This window comes from Eptatretus burgeri, chromosome 13, assembly GCF_056783735.1.
Source record: "Eptatretus burgeri isolate ZD-2024b chromosome 13, Ebu_testis_v1, whole genome shotgun sequence".
Taxonomy (NCBI): domain Eukaryota; kingdom Metazoa; phylum Chordata; class Myxini; order Myxiniformes; family Myxinidae; genus Eptatretus; species Eptatretus burgeri.
Window position 1 is genome coordinate 56,696,671 of NC_140973.1, and position 21,916 is coordinate 56,718,586.

General features: G+C 42.7%; 1 protein-coding gene across 11 annotated transcripts in view; it reads left to right on the forward strand.

Moving 5' to 3' along the window:
* The window catches only part of MYCBP2 (MYC binding protein 2), a 342,387-nt gene that overhangs the window by 252,879 nt on the left and 67,592 nt on the right, over positions 1-21,916 (forward strand). For all 11 annotated transcript variants that reach the window (XM_085852542.1, XM_085852550.1, XM_085852551.1 and 8 more), the window contains 4 exons: positions 8,342-8,512; positions 8,666-8,823; positions 11,702-11,907; positions 15,578-15,730. In XM_085852542.1, coding sequence (XP_085708668.1) covers positions 8,342-8,512; positions 8,666-8,823; positions 11,702-11,907; positions 15,578-15,730 — 688 coding nt within the window. The remainder of the gene's footprint in view (positions 1-8,341; positions 8,513-8,665; positions 8,824-11,701; positions 11,908-15,577; positions 15,731-21,916) is intronic.

Sequence of the window (21,916 nt, forward strand, 5' to 3'; positions counted from 1 at the left end):
TTTAATTTTTATTATTGTACACCGCCCCTACCTATTCCATCTCCAGGTGCTGCACAACGTCATCGCTGGGCACCGAAGGCTTTCGGTGCACGGCGATGATGCTCACCGAAAGGGCGTACTTATTTTTCACTCCGTTTGTTTGTTTTCTTTCTTGTTTGGCCGGGTGATATCTCAGGCACCTTTTGAGCAAGAAAGCTGATATCTGAACATGACAGTGACCAATTGATTTGGCTATAAAGGGTATTTTTGATTTATTGATTAATCAATTAATTATTTAATTTCTCGATTAATGAATTTATTTTTTAAAAGTTACAGATCTGGATGAAACAGTGGTTTCGGTATGCTGTTATCCAATTGATGAAGAAATTAATTATTTTGCGATTATGGACCTCGCTGAAGGAGATGGTATTGCATTTGGGTCCATTTGCCTGTCTGTCTGTCTGTCTTTGGTTGTTTGTTTGATTGTTCACACAGAACTTTAGTATTTTTCTCTGCAACCACTTGAAGGATTGTGACGGAATTTTCACTATCGGAGTGACTACTTGTGTACAGACACATGACATAAGTAAATAGACACCTTAAATTTCTTCATTTCATCTGTATAACGCAGTTTTACTCAGTGATTTGGACTAATATTTGACTATTTCTTTGCAGAAACGAGTTCCTGGGTCTTGTATAACAATTAACTATGCCTCAAACCCAGGGAACACACAAACTTTCTGATTTTCAAAGAGGAGGAATTGTTGGCCATTCCGAAAGTGGAGTCAGCCAGCGTCAGATAGCTCAGAACCTTGGCATTCCGCTTTCTATGGTCAAACAGGTGATTGTACAATTCACCAGCAAAGGCAAGGAATCCACAGCTTCCCGTTCTGGTCGACCTGGGTCTTCAGAAAGATGTCTTTGAGCTGTCAAGTGGCCCATTGAGAAAACTCCCAGTTGCAAGGCAGCAGATGTTGCAGAGGAGGTCCAGGTTAGCTCAAGAACTGCTGTACGGTACCTTCATCAACTGGGCTACTATGGGAGAGCAGCTCAGAGAAAAACCTCTTCTTGGACCAGCCAACATTCAAAGGAGAAAGAAGTGGGCTGACGAGATGGCCACCACAATTTTGGCAAACTCATTTATTCAGGTGAGTCCCAATTTGCTCATTTTTCTGACAGTTGACGCGTATGGGTCTGGAGACTTCCCAGTCAAGAGTTTTCTTTGAACCAATTGCAGCCAACTGCCAAACATGGTGGTGTTTCAGTGATGGTGTGGGGAGAAATCTGGAGCGCTGGTCGGTCAGAGTTTGTGGAGTGTGTCGACAACATCAACACTACGATATACATGTCTGTCCTTGAGGATGGACGTCTCCCTGTTTTCTCCACTGGTCTCCCTGTCAAAAACAACACTTTTCATGGAAGATGGAGCTCCATGCCACACTATTGTGGCATTCCTCATTACCAAAGAATGGCAGGACAGAAATGGGATCAGGCGACTTCCATGGCCAAGTCAGTCTCCTGACATGAATCCCATTGAACACTTCTGGGCCATATTGGATTTAGCTGTGCGGAAAAAGTCCAGGAAACCAACATCACGGGCAGAATTGCTAAACCTTTTGTGTGAAAACTAGGCAGAAATCCCACAAGAGAAAACTTCAGAACTCGTTAGTTCGATGCCTGAAAGAGTAAAAGCATTGAAATCTGCAAATGGCAAGTCAACAAAATACTAGTGTATGGATTAAAATGAATCAAATTTACTTCAAATGTTCAATAAATATATTCTTTAAAAATCATGGTGTCTATTTATGTCATGTCTCTGTAGAATGGTTTAATGATAATTATGACATCATACAGTAGGTCACATGGTGGGAAAACCGAAAAACTTTGGACCTCTGTATCTCTGAAACTGCACCAAGGGAAAAATTGAAACTTGGCACACAGCAAGTACTCCTCATGGGGAATCGGTGTGGTTTTTTATGACATAATTGCATATGTAGAATGCTACATCTGATCAGTATGAAAATTTTTGAGGGTCATCTAGTAATAAAATGGACCACAGAAAAAATATTTGATGACGTCATTGGTCATGTGATTCGGCAGCCATATTGTTTTAAAAATAAAACAAAACCTTCAAAAACCTTCTCTGAAGTGGCTGAACAGATCGAGGTGAACCTTTACACATATGACCGCCTATCCATGAGGAACAAAACGTTCACATACATGACATCATAGGTCACATGGTTTGGCAGACATATTGGATTGAAGAAAATATTAAAATTATGTTTTCTCTCGAACCGCTTCATCAATTGACGTGAAACTTCACAATTATGATCTAGTATTGATGGGGAAAAGATGCTTTTAATGTCAAACCTATCGGATGCATGGTCTGGCAGGCAGAATTTTATTTTTTTTTGATCTGGGTTCTTTTTGTTTTTTTGATTAATATATATATATATATATTTTTTAATAAGGCTTGCTTGGCTGTGTTTGGATGGGTTTCATGGTAGAGGAGTAGCAGCTGAAATGCAAATCCTATCCAGGTTCCTCCTGATGATGTCATCTTTGCTTTTTGCTTGTTTGGGTTCCTTCTGATTGTTCCAATGCAGGACTGTACATTATTTTCCATTTGATTTGATTTTAATTGAATTTATTTTAATCCCATTCTGAATTCAATTGAATAATACTGTAATATAAAACGTCATGGGTCAGGGTCAGGTGTCCAATCAAATCGGGGTTACATCAAAGTGGAACGTCTTGGTACCCGGTCATGACTGCCAGCAGTTATAACGTGGCAGTTCTAGTTATGTCTGTTATTAATTACGTAACACACCAGTGCACAAACACCACACAAAATTACACAAGCACCACACAAAATACACCACACAAAACTACATAAACACCACACAAAACAACACAAACATCACATAAAACACGTCCTGGCAAGGGTCTGCAATCTCTGATTGCTCTTTTTCTTGCTCGTCATTGTTTTAATGATGCAATTAATCAAGCAATTATTGTACACCGCTCCCTCCCAATTCCGTCTCCATGTGCTGCACAGCGGCATCATCGGGTGCCGAAGGCACCCTGGTCATGTTGAGCGCTGGAGCTGGGGGATGTTATTTATTTATTTGACATGGGGGCACTCTGTTTGGCATGGGGCAGTTCCAGCTTGTTTAGCAATGATTGTGTAACTGCTTCATTGCTGCTGAATCTTTTATGAAAGCAATCCCAGACCTGCTCCAATCCGATGTCAGCGTTAGTCATGTAGACTCTGTTGTGGCACTCTGCAAGTGCTTTGGATTCTGAACCATCAGCCATATGTTGAACCATGAGGTTAAGCTGCTAATCAGATGAGAGGGGTACTCCTTTGATCATGTTCTGGAAGGCTGCACACCATGTCCTAAATTTCTCAGGCTGATCATCAAACATAGAAATCATATTTGAAACAAAATCTTGACGAGGCAGATAGTCCACATAGTCCTGTATGGTGGGCATCACTGCTGGCATGATTGATGGCTTGATGTCTCGACTCATTGGTGAACGGCGAGACACATTTTAATGTTGTTGCTGGATGTGTGGTATATTTCCTCACAGCAGATGTTGGTACAGAATGGGTGTACACTGGATTTGGTGAGAAATAACCTCGTTGGTTGTTGGCTCTAATCCCAATGGATACCGACATAGGATCAGCATACATTGTGGGATGCTGAGTGACCATAGCTTGAGCCAGGTTTCTGAACCATGAGCTCGTAATGGGGCATGGTAACAGAGTGGGGGTTCATATGCAACTGTTCATATGCAACTGCAGCATTGGAGAAGGATGATGATACAATGGTTGTCCATGAGTTGCGTACGATTGACCAGGAGCTGGCATCCTGTTACATTGAACAGACATAGCTTGTCTGTTGGACACAATTTATGTTGATGGATTATCCATGGTTGTTGGTGCTGCAGCATTGATGACTGGTGAAAGAAAGGGGGTCTGACTGAAATGACACTGTTGCGAGCGACATAGCTGGGTACCAGGTATCCTGTGGAATATCTTCACTATCATCGTCAAATAAAATGGATGGCGGTGGAGATGTGGTATTCCTGGATAACAGCATTCCCACGTTATCTGCAGGTGTAGGAAATTTATCCAGCTGTCAAAGTATTGTCAAATTCACCTCAATTCAGAGTGCCAGACATCGCTTCCAAACAGGCCTGAGTTACGGCAGCAGCTACCTCCCGTTTCAGCTGTTCGAGATGAATTTGTTCCTGTGTAGCTACAGTGCCTTCAGAAAGTATTCACACCCCTCACTTTTATCACATTTTGTTGTTACAGCCTGAATTTAAAATGGGTTACACTCAAATTTTTTTTGTCACCAATCTACACAAAATACCCCACAATGACAAAGTTGAAAACATGTTTTTAGAAATTTTTACAAATTAATTAAAAATGAAAAGCTGAAATGTCACATCAAGTAGTATTCAGCTCCCTTGCTATGACACTCTAAATTGAGTTCAGGTGCATCCAATGTCCTTTGATCATCCTTGAGATGCCTTCACAACTTAATTAGAGTACACCTTTGGCCAATGCAATTGATGGACATGGTTTAGAAAGAAACACATCTTTCTGTATCAGGTCCCATCGTTGATAGTGCATGTCAGAGCAGAAACTCGACCAGGAAGTCCAAGGAACTGTCCGTAGAACTCTGAGATATAATTGTGAGGAGGCATAGATCTGGGAAGGGTATAAAACAATTTATAGAGTGTTGAAAGTTCCCAAGAGCACATTGAGCTCTATCATTAGGAAATGGAAAGAATATGGAACGACCCAGACTCTTCCTAGAGCTGGCCGTCCGACCAATCTGAGCAACTGGGCAAGAAGGACGTTGGTCAGGGAGGTGACCAAGAAATCAATGACCACTCTGACAGAACTACAGAGTTCCTTGACTGAGATGGCAGAACCTGCCGGAAGGACAACAATCTCTGCAGCACTTCACAAATCTAGGCTTTACGGGAGAGTGGCAAGACAAACCACTCCTGAGAAAAAGGCTCATGACAGCACGCCGGGAGTTTGCATAAAGGCATGGGAAAGACTCTGAGAGCACGAGGCAAAAGATTCTGTTGTCTGATGAGAAGAAAATTTAACTCTTTGGCCTGAATACAAAGCGCTACTTCAGGTAGAAACCGAGTACAGCTTATCAACCATCTAACACCATCCCTACCATGAAGCATGGTGGTGGCAGCATCATGCTATGGGGATGCATTCAGCAGCAGGGACTGGGAGACTTCTAAGGATACAGGGAACAATGAAAGGAGCCAAATGCAGGCAAATCCTTGAGGAGAACCTGCTTCAGAGTGCAAAAGACCTTGGACTGGGGTGAAGATTTACATTCCACCAGGTCAATGACTCCAAGCATACAGCCAAAGCAACACTGGAATGACTTCAGAACAAGAACGTGAACGTCCTTGAGTGGCCCAAAGCTCAGACTTGAATCTCATTGAGAATGTGTGGAAAGACTTGAGGATTGTTGTTCACCGACGTTCCCCATCCAACTTGACAGAGATTGAGCAAATCTGCCAGGAAGAATGAGAGAAAATCCCCAAATCCAGATGTGCAAAGTTGATACAGACATACCCAAGGAGACTCGAAGCTGTAATCGCTGCCAAATGCGCTTTGACAGGAGTATTGACTCAGGGGGTTGAATACTTATTGATGCAAGACATTTTAGCTTTTCATTTGTAATTCATTTGTAAAAAAATTCGAAAAACATGTTTTCACTTAGTCATTTTGGGGTGTTTTTGTGTGAATCGGTAACAAATAAGTTAAATTTAATCAATTTTCAATTCAGGCTGTAACACAACAAAATGTGACAAAAGTCGAGGGGTGTGAATACTTTCTGAAGGCACTGTATCAATTGAGTTACGTCCAATTTACATCCCATGGCAACTCTGACAGAAGCCTCAGCTGCTTCTGCTCTGGCCTCCAACATGAGTGAACATCTGGAAGAGTTGAGCAAAGCCTGAGAGCCAGTGACAGATCGTGTGATGCGACCTCGACATGGCGGCTATTTTTGGCCACACCAGCAAGACAAGCATGACGTATGTTTGTTTTACTATCCTGGAACAGCCCTTGTGTTCTGATTCTTAAAATAAAAAACATGTTCCAAGCAGCTTACAAACAATTGAGGTTTAAGTAACTCATAACTTTATTTTAAATCACTCGAATATGATGGTAAAAACCCGTGCTTTGTCACATGAGTACACGTTCACCGTCAAAAGGGAACTGAATCCATCCCAAGTGGAGATTACGTAAACACGGATGGGACATAAATATACGTTTCTATAATCAAACTTGGTTCCATCACTTGGGTGTCACCATTTTTCTCAGAGATGGCCAAATGGATCTTCGTCAAATTTGCAGAGGTCCATCAGTGTGTGCCAGGGAGTGCTTTAGGCAAACAATGTATTTTTTTGATAATTTTGAGAAAAAAAGTTGGATATTTGGGGATATCTTTTAATTCGCTCTATAGTGCCGAAGCTTAGTATTAAATGATCCCTGATGCAATTCCTTAATGGGTGCAGGGAAGTTTTAGGCCCCCACAAAAAAAAGAAGAAAAAAAAAACAAAATTTGATTCCTTCAAAATGCCAACAGGATTGGAAATTTGCTCATGCAAGTACATTTTCATGAACATTCTATATAAGGGAGAAGAGTGAATAATGAATGAGATTCAACCTGTGCCACGCCAAATTTCATTTCATCTCGAGAGATAATTTTCAACAGCTGAAGTGTCGATGAGTCAGAAGAGGCTCTCTCAATTCATGTTTGCAGCTGCTGAATGACCAGGTGTTGAAGTAGAACATTGAGAGGAATGTGTTCCTGCTGATAGACCAGATGATAAAAGGGGTTCTCATGTTCATCCGTCATGTTCATTGCTTCTATAAGCACTCCTTGCTCTCTCCCATTTTCCAGCTATTGGTATGTATAATTGTTCATTTGTTGCAGCGGAAGTTAATCAGAAAATGAGTTAAAAAAAAAAATTGATTCATTTTATTACTATTTTTTTTTTCAGGCAACCAAAGTTTTTTTGGGGGGTTTTTTTTTATGAAAACGCCCCTGCAAGGCAACCCCCACAAAAACTTAGTGTTGAACACTGCTTACTGGCATTGAAGGCCATGTTCTGAGTAGCCTACCAGCAGGTTATCTTGTCCAGGTCTGACTAAAAGGATTCCAGACCAGGTGGAATCATTGGCAAAATCGTGAAGTTGTTTTTTTAAAGGTATCTGATGAATTACTATAGATCAGGAACGCAAGTCTTGATGCCGCTTTGTGGAACCCCATCTTAAAGGGAATGGTCATGAGAAAGTACAACGTCAAGGGCTACCCATTGTTTCCATTTCGAGAAGAAATCGGGCAACTAGTTAAATGGGGGCCCCCGAATACCATAGCATGACCACTTATAAATCAATGCTGGATGCCAGACAGTGTCAAAGCCTTGAGAAATATCCAGAGGGATGGTTCCAACCTCTTGCTTGTTGTTCAGAGCATCCTTACACTTCTCTCACAGGAGTAATGTATTCGAACAGGAATGGCTAGGTTAGAAGCCAAACTGTTTGTCAAAGATTTACACATTGGAGAAAATGTGGTTCCTCATGTCGGTTGTAATGATGAAATCAATTCCTTTGTTTCTGATGGGAATAAGGTTGATTGGTTTGTCGATAAGGGGGATCCGGTTTGCAACTTTTCGTCGGGATAGGAGTGATATTTGCAACTTTCCAAAATTGGAGAGGTTGCCCATCCCACAAGGACTTGTGAAAGGGAGAGGAGATGAGGTATGATTGGACTGAAGCAGAGTTGCTGAGTATGAGAGCACTTGTGCCATTTGGACTGGTTGCGGAAGATGTCAAGCCAGTTGAGAAACTTCTCCACTATGGCCGGAGAGAAGTCAATATGCTGTAGGGAATATTCTGCAATGGAGAGGAAGGGATGGATTTTGGACTTTGGCCTTTTGAGTGAAGATGGAGTTCAATAACTGTTTTTTCTTGAGCAGTGTCCAGCATGAGTCCATCCTTTCGGAGGGAAGTAATGTGTAACAGGTGTGCACCTGACTAGCTTCCACCAGGCTTTGGAGGATGATTAGAGGCTGGATATTTAGGATCACAGGTGAGTCTGATGATGGGCCTTGGTTCTTTGTAGGACAGATTGAATGGTTCCGAACTGTGTGGAGAGACACGTTGCTATAAAATCGTTTTCTGATGGAATATACTCGACTAATCTTTAAAGGCATGTACAGTATATAGTATTTTCTGTGAGGCCACATGGGCTGTAATCATGACAAAATAAGATACCTTCCCTGTCCTTCCCCACTTATTCAGGCAACATCACGCTGAAGTATTGGAAGGTGGGCAGGACCCCCAGCTGTACCAAGATGAGGCGCAGTTTCTGCGCTCTTGCACTCATACAGTGCCCTTTATCTCAGTCACTCCTGGTGCCAGCCCACAGACCTGTACCATCCAGGAGCCAAACTTGAAATCTCTGCCACCTAGGTTTGTCGTTTGACCTCGCTCTCTTGTTCTCTTTATCTTTTCGACATGCATCTTGTACTTTAATTTTATTGCTGCTTTGTCCCTTATTCTGCATGAAAACTGAAGACAACCTATTCCTTATACTTTCCATACGATCTACCAACTGTGCGACAGCCTTGAGACAAGTCCAGTGGCGGAAAGTGATGGGACGAAGCGTGTGGTCTTTCAGCGCTCATACTCTGTAGTGGCTTCAGAGTATGACAAACAGCCCAGCTCTAACCCTGTGCGAATGAAGGTGGCCACCCGACGAAGGGTGAACAGTGGCGATGCAGGTAAATGTGCCTGCAAATTTCGTAAGTGCAGTGGATATGTGGATAAATAATCGATACGCCATGTGTATATGCCACTTGAAATACAGGGTGTTCCAAAAAGACGTGGACAACTTTGGTTGTTAATATATTTAGAACCACAAATGATACAACGATACCCTTTCGTTTATATGATACAGAAACTCATAAAGTTTTGTGCACACCATCAAAACACGACAATGTGAGCTCCGTTTTTCGTGTGCAGGACATCAAGGCAGTACACGAGTTCTTGCCATGTTTGGCCCAGCATGTTTGCATCCACCAGTGCGTATGCTTATTTCATCCAATAACGAAAATCCTGCAGGTTTGCCACCTTGGTGTTGTGGACAACATCTTTGATAAATTCCCACAGAAAAAAAAAATCAAAGGGGGCTATCTCTGGTGATCATGGGGGCCAGGCAGTTGGTCTGTCTCAGCCAATCCATTGAGCTGGAAATGTTTCATTCAGGACGGCTCAAACGACTCAGGCCCAATGAGGGGGAGCACCGTCCTGTTTAAAAATGATATCGGGTTGCAAGTCTTCAGTCTTTGGGAAGGGGAATCCTTTCAACATGTTCATGTAAATTGTTGAGGTCACTGTATCCTCCGCTAAGAAAAACGGACACACCAAGCAGTCATGGAGAAGGCCACACCACGCATTGACCTTTGGACTGTCGCATATGTGTTCGATGACGACGTGGGGGTTTTTAGAGCCCCAGATCCTCGCATTGTGCCGGTTGACCTTCACAGATGCATGAAAGCAAGATTTGTCTGTGAACATGACCTTTTTCAGGTAATCTTCGTCATCCTTTATGAGACAGAATTTCCAAGGCAAGCACCTTGCGTTTGAGTAAGTCATTTGGTTTGAGCTCCTGCAGAATCTGCACCTTATAGGCATAATGCTTCAGTGTTTTATACAAAATCCTGTTTACAGTGATGGTTGATAGTCCCAGTTCTCTGGATGCTTGGCGAATTGATTGATGTCTTTGTTGAAATGATTCACACACTCGTTCAACGTCTGCAGCACTTGTGCTTGGTCGACCGGTGCTTTTCTGTTTCTGACAATTTCCAGTCTCCTTAAACCTCTTGGACCACTCTCTGATAGTAGTCCGTGATGACGGATTCCTTCCATACCTTGCACAGAAATTACGTTGAACTTATGTTGTGGAATTTGTTGTTAACCGACTCGGTGTAAATCCTATTAATCAATCTTCTCTTTACCCAAATAATCCACTGTCAACAAGGAAAAGTACATTTCATCAAAGAACATTTAATGCGCGGTACCACGGAGTCCAAAACACACGTGATGTAAACATCCACAATGATTTGCACTCAACTAAGCTTACATTTCCTGATATATATATATATATATATATATATATATATATATATATATATATATATATATATATATACATACATACATACATACATACATACTTTAAACCGGGCGTAGTGGCGTGCGCCTGTAATCCGGCTACTCGGAGGCTTGGGTTGGAGGATCGCTTGAGGACGGGAGCTCTGCGCTGGGCCGCGCTATGAGAGGGTGTATGGCAGCCCGGAGTCATGGCGAAACCCAACCCTTATCCCTGCGTCGTAAGAGGCGACCAGGGTTGCGTCAGGAAGGGCATCCGGCGTAAAACCTGTGCCAAATCAGTATGCGGATCATAACAGATGATCCGCTGTGGCGACCCCTAACGGGAGCAGCCGAAAGACGAACAACAACATATATATATATATATATATATATATATATATATATATATATATATATATATATATATATATATATATATATATATATATATATATATATACTTTGGTAGGAGTGGAGGCAAAGTGGGAGAACAAAGAGAGAGCATGATGACCTACAGCTGGGTCTGATAAGCATTAGGCAAAAGAACTCAAACTGTAATATGTGTCCACTGGGTGGAAAGAGAATGACATAATAATGGCAAAAGTTGCAGTGTTATCAACCGGGTCACCTTGTTTCATAGTAAGATATTCGTTTTATCAATATTTAGGTCAAAAGACTTGGGTAAAGGGAAACATAACTGACAACCAATTTGACTATAGCATAAAAAATTAAATTTATAAAGCACTAGCAACAATTATAATTGAGAGTACATGAATACTGTATAATTATTTTTCTTCCACACTTACGTGTCGGATCTCATATCGATGAACCATGTGATGCACTGAGCTTTCTCCTGTGGAGTCACTATTTTCTTTTACATTAAACCACCAGACCTGAAAACAAAGAAAACTTCATGTAATGAGTTTCTGTATCAAATGAAACGAAGGGTATCGTATCATTTGTGGTACTCAATATATTAACAACCAAAGTTGTCCAGGTCTTTTTGGAACACCCTGTACATGCTATGTGGAACTGATTGTTTATGCCAACGTGTGATGTTACTTGCCTCCATGACCTCCATTCAAAATCCAGATTAATACTCCTGGGAAACGTTTGAATAACGTGGAAGGCCAGAGAGGAAGGACCTATGAGGGGGTGGTGGATGTTGCCTATCCTACCAGCAATGTTGCAATAAATCAATGCAGTATTGTTAGTTTCTCCCTTTTTATGCAATTGAGGTGCTTCTCAAGGTCCAATTGGCAATCGATTGCTTTACCCAACTTTTACAAAACCAGTAATTTGTAAATCATGTGCTGCAAATTTCTTTTCAAGATTTTATTTGAAGAGACACGCAAGTGTTTTTTTCCTTTAAATTAGGGATAACTGGTGGCCTTGCAAGAGTCTGGGGCATTCCCTCAGTTGAGAAGTCTTCCGAGGGTAGCCTTGACTCAGTTTATTGAATGAATGGGAGTAAGAGTAGTCGTAACAGTTTTGGTTGCTCTGCAGAAGGTGGCTCGTCCTTGCTTCGTCATCCATCACCTGAGTTGGCGAGGTTGGTCGTGGCACGGCGTGCGCCTGCCAGCAACGGAGGTGACCGGGCCTTCAGTTCCCCAGTGCTGGCATTTGTTATCCAGCGCCATGACTTGGATGGACTAAAAACTGCCATGCGGCATGGTCTGCGCAAGGCTGCATGTCGTGTCTTTGCAATGCAGGTTAGTGGTCAGTTACAAGTCAAGAGGTCATGTACACTGGGTTGGTTAGAGCCAGCAATCAACCTCATCCATTCCTGAAGGGCGTCAGGATGCAGACTAACTTTAATATCCCTCTCCCCCATCCCTCTCCCTTCCACAGATCTCCTAATGTCTCTGTTCCCCACTGTTTTGTCCTTCCCACTCCTGCCCCTCTTGTCTCATGCCCCCCTTGCTGTGCGTTGTGTGTTAGCTCGCATACGAGCCTCGACAAGGTATACAAAAAAATGTATATATGTATCGTGCCCCCAATTTTCCTTTTAAAACACAGTTCTTCAAAGATGTCTCATGTCAGCATAGCATTTTAGCACCTAATTTAACTGCATAAGTTGATTGTGTACCTTGAATGTAGATTATTGTTGTGATTCACACCTGCTCCTGAATGTGCATTTGCCCACAGCACCTGTGGTTTGATGTGTTCTGCAAGGCCTGTGGGGCTCAACTAACATGGCCAGCTGACTTTAGCTTTGTTGAAGTTTACAATCACATTTTAGTCTAATTTAACCTTGAGTTGATTTGTATTTTGTACTTGCTTTCATTATGTCCAAGTTGGAGACTATTAATCCTGTTTTGTAATTTATATTTTTGTATACAGAGTCGAAGCTCGTGGAGGAGCGAGAATACAGAATGGATCAGAACGCAACATAACAAAAGGAACAGCAAAAAGAGAAAAGGGAAATGCCAACAGTAGGCCCAAGGGACAAAATAAATGTAAACGGCCTTTTTTGTTTTAGTACATGGTCAAGGCTCATGGAAGTTCGAGGACACAGAACATATCAGGCCACAACATAACAAAGGTAACAACAGGAGAAAAGGGAAATGCCAGAAGTAGGGTGGAGGGAGAAAGTAGATGGAGATGGACAAATAAGGGATGTTGGTAACGATGAGTGGTAGGGGATAATGCAAGGGGTGGATAAGATGGATACAGAAGCAAAATTTTGGGAGGGGTGGGTGGTGCTTTAACAAGTATAGAAAATAGATCATGGTTTTGGATTGAGGAGTGGGGGGGGGGGAGACTTGAGATGGTGGTGATCAGATGTCTTGAAGACCTGGAGGGAAGAATTAGATTGAAGAGGGTGTGGAAGGTGTTTCCACAGTTTGGAAAAAAGAGGAATAAATGAGTGGAGGTGAGTAGTGGTTCTGGATTTAGACAGTTTCAGTAGCTGGTGGACCCCATGCGTCCTCTAGATACCTTGGGGAGGGAGGAGGGGAAGGGGGATAAAGTACAGAGAGGGCTGAGGGTGCAAGACCAGAAATGATGTGGAAGAAGACAGAGAGGCCACCGACCTGTCAGCGACGGTGAAGTGATATGCCCATCGTCTCAGCTGCATCGCGAGAGATTCCATTTATCTTGAAAGTCGTGGTTTCCACAGCGTCAAGCTGAGCGAAATGTGAGGCAAGGTTGACAGCCCAGAGGAGAGAGCAGTAATCCATCAAGCTGCAGATGAAAGCCCTGTAGGTGGATAGGAGCTCAGGTGTGCCAAGGACTTTGCACGATTCAGGATGCTCAGTCGGCATCTTTTTTGAAGGCCAACTTTGACATGTAGCCCAAGAGATATCATGGCTGAGAGTGAAACTCAAGAGTATGAGTGACTGAACCTCTTTGAGAGGGTTGTTGAGAAAGTAGATGGGAGCATTTGTGGTATGGTCCTTTCAGAGAGATGGAGTCAGTGTGTGGAATTTCTCAGGATTGAAGGGCATCTTCCAAGTGTTGGACCAGTTTTGTGATTTTTGTCAAGGTCTGAAGAGAGGGAAGAGGCTGTTGCCTGTCTGTCAGAAGGATGGGGATGTCACAGCAGAGAGTTGAGTCATCAGCAAAGAGACCGAGAGGATTTTCCAGTCAGTGATATCATTAATGAAGATTAGGAATAATATGGGACCGAGATCACTGCCTTGGGGCACCCCAGCCTTGACAGGAAGAGGAGAACAAAGATTTCTGTTGAGAGCCACATGTTGTCCATGAGAGGGGAGGAAGTCAGTCATCCAAGAGTGGAGTTGGCCTTCGATTCCATAGGCAAGACAGTTTGGAGAGCAAGGCAAGATGCCATACTGTATCGTAAGCTCAAGATATGTTCTGAGCGATGGTCTACTGTAATCTATTTACTTCAGTGAGGCTCTGCATTGTTATTAGGGGGAAAAGCTTCACCGTTTCCTCATGTGCAAGCCAATCCTATGATCCTTAGATGCTGAGGGGATGGAGTCTCTTTATGACCCCACGAATGCGAAGCAAAAAGTGGGGTTAAGCAATTGTTTCACTTTGTCTGTCTGTCGACAAATGTCAGTTTATGATTGAATTTCAATTGAATATTATATTTTGAACATGAATCGGAAAACAAACCTGTAGTTTAGCAAAATTTGGTTCTGAATTCGTCCCTATTGCACATCTGCAGAGAGGAGTGATAACTTTTTTTCTGTCTGTCTGTCTGTCTGTCTGGCAGTGAAACAACTAAATTGAAAATCATTCTAAACAGGAAACTTACCGTTTTTTATGACGTCATAAAGGACACAAACAACCTGCATGAATAATGTAATGTGTTAAAATACATACATACATACATACATACATACATACATACGTACGTACGTACGTACATACATACATAGGGAGCATGCGCTACAGCGTGTTGCCGCATCCACTTTTCGCCGGTACTCCAGGGACCTCCGTCTGGACATCCCCCAGGCAGATGCCTGGCCCATCCAGGGATAGAACATTCCAGGCACCCACCCTAAGGGGCCGCCTCAGGTTAAGCCGAGGAGAACACCCTCTAATGGATGACACCTTAGCACCACCCCGACACACACTACATTGTGCTTTGTGGAGTGAAGTGTTTTGTGGTGGCCAGAGTGCAAATCCTGCTACCAACCTCCTAGGAAAGGTTAACCAACTGCAGCAGGATATCCACAGATGCATTTGGGTCCTATTAAATACAACAGATAGCAGGGAAAATTAAAAAAAAATACTATGATGAGGCCAATAACAGAATAAATCAAAATAAACAGCTTGAAAACAACCAATAAAAGTTCTACCGAGAGCTAGGAAAACAGAAACAAAATGTGACAAGCCCCCCTAATAAAGAGGATCTCAAAATTTTGGAAAGGTATATTTGAAGATGAAAAAGAACACAACAAGGAAGCAGATTGAATATGGCATTTGGAAAAGAGAAAGCAACAACTAGAGGAAATGCACCCACTGACAATTGATGAAGAGAAAATGAGAAAACATCTCGCAAAAGCACCAAACTTTTGTTAAATAAGGTGGTGCAAAAGACGCTGTATCAATGACGGTAAACTTCGGGAATTTTTTTTTGTCTACAACCTATAAAATCCTTATTTTATTTCAATTTAATTATATACTTGAACACTGTAGAACACAAATCACCTTTTTGGCACTTTCAAAACCCTTCCGTTTAGCTGTACAGGACTTGAACAAAATATTTTGCCGTTTTAAATCGTCACAACGAATCAAGTTTGCTGCTCACAGACCCCACCCATGCCCTTCTTTCTCATGACTGCGTGGAGTAAGGTGTTCTAAGAACTCTCTTCTAGTTCGCTGTTTATAATTACACCCATTATTGTTAATGTTCCACAAAAGAGAGGAATCTAAGAGGCTTTCTTTTTGCCATGGTTGTGTTAGGCATTCAACTGGCTGTTGTGCAGCGTCGTCCAAACAACATCTCTGCATGACATTTTGTGGAACTTTGTGGCGTCTTTGAATCCGGTGGTCATGGATGGGTTCGACGAGCGGGAAGATGAGGATGGAACACGGGGCAAGGAGTATGCGGAGCAGGTATCCTTTACTTATTTCGGAATTGAAATGGGCCTTGTGCACGTTATGCTGTTTGTAAATTATATTTGTGGCTTTAGAGTTGGCTGTTTGGTTTAATTCTTTCTCTGCTGACTGGTGTGTGTTTCTGTCACATGGCTGTTTTCTGTTGCCAACCTTTATTTGGCAAGTGTGGTGTGTGTACCAAACACCCATCTCTATAAGAGTTGAGGGAGGCCTTTGTCTTGCAATGTCCTTGTGTATGGTTTATACAGTGGCGTTTGATTTGTGTTCACACATACATTGCTTGGTGTTCCACTTTTTATAATTTTGGGAATAAGTTATTGGTTTGTAAAACAGTTTTCCTGGAAATGTCACAAGGCAGCATGTTGAAGCAATTTATTTGTAATCAATACCCTCACAATCAAAATGATCTGATGATAAGTGATTACTTTCAAAGCCGGGCTGTTTTTTTTTTATTTTTTTTTTTATTTTTTTTTTTATTTTTTTGACAAGATTGAAGCTCATGGAAGAGCAAAGTGTAATTGACAGTGAGACAAACATTAAAAATATGAACAAACAGGAAAAGAAGAAAAGGAGGAGAGGAGGAAGCACTGAAACTCGCAAGTAAGATGGTTGGGTTAGGAAAGGGTAATGGGGGTAATGAAGATTTTGGGACAGAATTGGTGATGGTGAGAGATGGTATGACTGTCTTGTCTATGGAATATGGACATGACCCACAGTAGGCACTGAGATTCGGTCATGCCCTTTCCTCGTGTCAGGCCTCCATGCGTTTTTTCGCTCCTCATTAGCACCTGCTCTATGATGAGGTCTGTGAACAGTCCTCCCCAGTATCTGTCACTACGCCTCACTACATGATACCCTTCCTCGAATTTCTGATGTATATCGGGGTTGGTTTCGGGCAGCATGTCATCGTTTGCAGATATACATATGCAGACTTCGCATATAATCTGTGTCCAGCTGCTGCAAAGTAGGGTAGCATTTCACGTACTGACTTAAGATGCAATCTCCAGTTTCCTGTTCGCTCTGCTTTGAGAAACCTTCGCCAGATATCCACCATCTTCAGATACTGTAACCATAGGGTTGCTGTGCGCCCAGTCATCGTTTCCTTCTTCCCATTCACTTTACTTTGGATTCGCACTAACGCTTCTGATGAACACACCTCTTCCACAGAGAATGTACACGACATTGCTAGGTCATACAGTTCCGCAGCTGCAGTCAAGTCAGTCGTGATGGTGTCTGTATCTAAATCGTGTGTCTCTTCATCATCATCTGACTGTTCCGGATTTTGTAGAACACCTACAGCCTCGGAGTCATCAACTTCCTGCTTAGTTGGTACTGGAACGTTGTATGTATCGGCCACAAGAATGGTATTGAGTGCAGCATCTACCAGCAGGTGACCACGGACAGCCCTTGACACAGCTTTGCCAGTCAACAGTGTTGCTAGCATATGCCATCTCGAGGAGTTCCTGTAGTCCTGAATCGGCCATCAGGTGTCCGATGCTGCCTAAGAAGCACATCTGCATATGGAACCCACCAAGCCTCAGAACCATACACTTCAGATCACTGTCATCGGGCTGAGATCGGATAATCATCATCGCTTTCCAATATAAGGGCTGGTCAAATGTCAGGACTGGAGTGACTCCATATCGCTTCGCCTGAGCTGTTACGAAATGCAGTGTAGAGTAGATACATGATGTATCGCCTGGATCAAGATCAATCATTGGCAAGAACATCACTGAGGCCTTTCCTGGGTGTTGACCATGATGCAACATCTGCATCATACCAGCCCATGCTGGTCTTGGAGAATGAAGTCGTAGTGAGCTCTTCCATCGGACATCCAGCTGTGCTGTTGGATCTTCTGCCTCCAACAATACAAGGGGTAGATATGTAAAAGGTGGTAATGCTGGAGGGATCTTGAAGTACCGAATGTTTATGCGACCAACAGCAGCAATGTCTGCAGCGGTCACATTTGCTTTGGGAATATGCTTATTGGCTCGTGTTCCTGGCGTGACTGCAGCAATTATACCCATTCTATGGAAGGTACCTGTATCATCAACAGTGGCAAGATTGTGATCCACATTGTCAGCAATATATTGCATAGTGTGTTCTGATGTGAACCCAGGAATGACAATACCTTGGGTAACTGCTGCATTCCGTTCGTACCTCTGTACCTCCATCTATGAGCATGAGAAGCCATGCCCATGAAGTGTGTCTATCAAGAAGCGTGACGCAAAATGGTGGTGCATTTGCACCCCAAGGCCTATCTGGAGAGGCGTTAGTATGGCTCTTGGCCGTATTGCTTGCATGATACACTGACCAATCGAAGCAAGCTTCACGTCAATGTTCTGTCCAGCAAACATTGTCCTCAACAGTACTTGTAGTGACTTCGGAATATAGTTCAGAGCACGTTCTTCATTTTCCACATCTTCTATTTCTGGGTAGAAATCATGTGAGGTCTCCATAGATTTGACGTCACTCTCAATGAGTTTTGCAGCAGTTTCAACGATGCTATGTTTCTCGTCTTCAGCATTTTCAGCTTTACATTGCTTATGAAATGCATGCAGGATGGAACTCGCAGTGTCACGCAATGTCACAACACAGTCTTTTGCACCACGTGCTGTCATTAGAACTCTGTCACCAAAATGTTCCTTTATTTTAATTTTCATGTATTTGGCACTGTACGGATCCTGCCCTGTGTCCACGAGATCCTCAGTCATTTTCGTAACAAGTTCACTGATGGTAGCTTGTCCCTGTCATCGTCTTCTAGGAATTGTGCGACTTCTAGGAATGCTGCTGCTCGCTTGGTATATTGTGTCTGCTGCATGCAGATCGTTCACAAATGCTATTCTGCCATACACCGCATCAGACCACTTGTCTTTACTAGAACTACAAGCTTGAAGCACACTGGCTTGTAACTCATATGTTCTAACTTGAAACACATCAATGTCTCTCCGTTTCTTGTCATTTTTCGCAGATTGTCCACAAAATAAGCAATGTTCTTGAATATTGAATGCCGGTTGCAATGAACGGAGATCAGATCGATTTTCTGATTGATGCTGACGAGATGCTATGTCATGTTCAATGTTATCTGGTTTGCAATATGTATGGCGACATTCAACATGTACTACTTCCCCTGGTACAGTTTTCAAATCATTACCACGCTGTACACTTGCATGATTCACCCCTTCACTGCCCTTCGTTTGTAGAACAACGGTCGGCTTTCCATCGCCGGTTGATTCTTCACATATGCAACACGTCTGTCTCGTTACTGACGACATCTCACTTCTTCAGCCTGCCTGAAATAAGACATTAAACATACATTGAAGGAAATAGATACCACCAGGTAATGTTATGATTCATATTTCAGTAATAAATACCTGAAATATAGCAAACTGATGATTAGTGAAGATTAGCATGCAAATATATAATAAGATATGGATTTTTAGTGGCCATATTGGATTTTTTTCCATGACTTTTGCATCCAATCAAGTTGTAAACTATTCTAAATGATTCTACATGTCCAATAAACCTATAATAGCATTTTAAATCATTCAAATATCTTTTCTGATGGTGGAGATATGAGACATTATTGATTTATGGTGGCCATCATGGATTTTTGCATATATAACCGATTTCTGCAGCAGTAATTTCTTAGGACTTTTAGTATGTTATTCAGGACACTTCATAGAAAACCTCTGTGCCCTAATAAAATCTGTTGCAATTTTTTCCATTTCAAAAGTTAGTTTGCCTGGACTAAGGAGGGGATTACTGGAAGAACACGTACATTCTAGAGTAGATTTTGAGGGTTGGAGGAAAGAGAGCAGGGTAGTAATATCATAGAATAGACGGTAGAAAACAGAGAGACTACCCACCTATCAACGATGTAAAAGCAACAGACCTTGTCCTTCAGCCTTTTCACGTGAGATTCAAATATTTTGAGAGCTTTATATTCCACAGAATCCAGTGGAGACAAATGAGATGTTGTGGACGCCAGCCCATAGCGGCGAACCATACTCCAATGAGCTATGGACAAAGGTTTTGTCGACTGAATAGTTTTTATTTTCCAAGGAAAGACTTGGATTCACAGAGGATGCCGAGTCTGCAGCTGGCTTTGGAGGCCAGCTTTGCTATGTGGTCGTCCTAGGAAAGGTCATCGCTGATGGTGATGCATATAAATTTCAATACTGAATCTCTTCCATTTGATGATCAACAAAATTGATAGGTGGGTTTGCTTGACAATCTATCCTGAGCATTAGGGTAAAGACTGAGATTTTCCAGCATTGAAGGACATGTTCTATTTATGAGACTAATGTCTAATCATTTCCAGAGATAGGGAGGGACGGAGGGGCGATGTCTGCATCAGACCGGCAAGCAGCAGCTTCTTCGCTCACTGCAGATCTGGATAAAATCACAAACTGGTCCAACACGTGGAACATGTCTTTCAATCCAGACAAATCTCACACTCTCACTATGTCTCTTCGAAAGGACCGTTTACAAAACCCCCCCCATCCACTTTCTCAACAATCCTCTGGAAGAAGTCTTTTCTTTCAAGCTTCTAGGTCTCACTATCTGCTATGACCTTTCCTGGGAAAGTCACATTTCCAACCTCGCCTCAAAAGCCAGTCGCCGACTGGGAATCCTCCGTCGTGCTAAGTCCTTCCTCAGCCCTCTTGAGCTCCTGACCACTTACAAAGCTTTTGTCCGTAGCCTGATGGAGTACTGCTCTCCCCTTTGGGCTGGTGCTCCTGCCTCCCACCTTTCTCGGCTTAACGCTGTCGAAACCAGGGCATTTAAGATCATCGGCATCTCCCGCAATGAAGCTGAGTCTTTGGGCCTCTCACTCAATCACCGCAGGTTGGTCGGTGGTCTTTCTGTCTTCTACCGACTCCTCTCCAGCCTTGCCCCCCCTGCTCTCTCTGCGATTTGTCCCCACCACATTTCCACAGGGCGCTCAAGGTCCGCCAACAACCCCCTTCTGGTAAAACTACCAAAATCACGAATCACTGCTCATCTTCACTCTTTCATTCCTCTTTTTTCCCGCCTTTGGAATAAACTTCCTCACTCTATTCTTTCCCATTCTTCCCTCCAGGCTTTCAAAACAGCTGTTCACCACCACCTCTTATCTTCCCCCATCCAAATCCTCGATCTTTTCTACCCCCGATAATCCACCCAAGCCCACTTCCTTCATTTCTCCTGCTTTCCTTCCTGAAAGTCCCTGAAATGTCCATCTTCTCTTCGCCATGTTCCCCGTCCCATCCCCATCCCTCTCCCTTCCACAGTTCACCTAATGTGTCTGTTCCCCACTGTTTTGTCCCTTCCACTCCCGCCCCTCTTGTCTCATGCCTCCTTGCTGTGAGTTGTGTGTTTGCTCTCATACGAGCCTCGACCAAGGTATACAAATCAGAGGGATGGGGTGTTATCCGACAATGTCGAATCATCTGTAAAAAGGAAGAGAGGGTTTCCAGTACATTAGAGAAGTCATTTATATAAATGAGGAACATGACTGGACCCAACACACTGCCTTCGGGGAACTGCGGCTTGAGAGAGGAGAGAAGAGAGTTGCATTGGTGGCCACACATTGACTGCGTGAATGGAGGAAGTCAGAAGTCCAGGAATGAAGGTGGCCTTTAATGCCACAGACAGCGGTTGGCAAGTAAAGCGGGATTCCAACTGTCAAATGCCCGAGATATGTCCAGAGAGACTGTCCTAACCCCTTAATTGAGATTTAAGACCAACAACCATTGTTGAGAAAGGAGTAGCAGAATGTCCAGAGGTGAGTGAATGGAACACAACCCAAACTGTTCATCAGAGATCAGGTTGCTTGAAAACAGGAAATATTACATCGGAAGCAATGATGGATTCCATGACTTAGCTTGTAATTGGAAGCAAACTCACTGGCCTATAGTTGGTAGGCTTAGTTTTTGCACCCTTCTTGTGGATGGGAGTGATTGACATTAAAATATAAAGTAGTTTGAGATGGTAGATAACAAGATTTTCTAAATGCAAGCAAATCCTGCTGAGTTAAAAATTACCAAAGTATGGGGAAATGTGTGGTGAACATATTAATGATTGCTGTCTCATAACCTGAGGGTAGTGTATTCTTTCACTTCGTTAGTTGAGGGAACATTAATCTTTAAATAAAATCCACACCATCATGGTGAAATTGCTCCACCTGAAGGCTTTGCT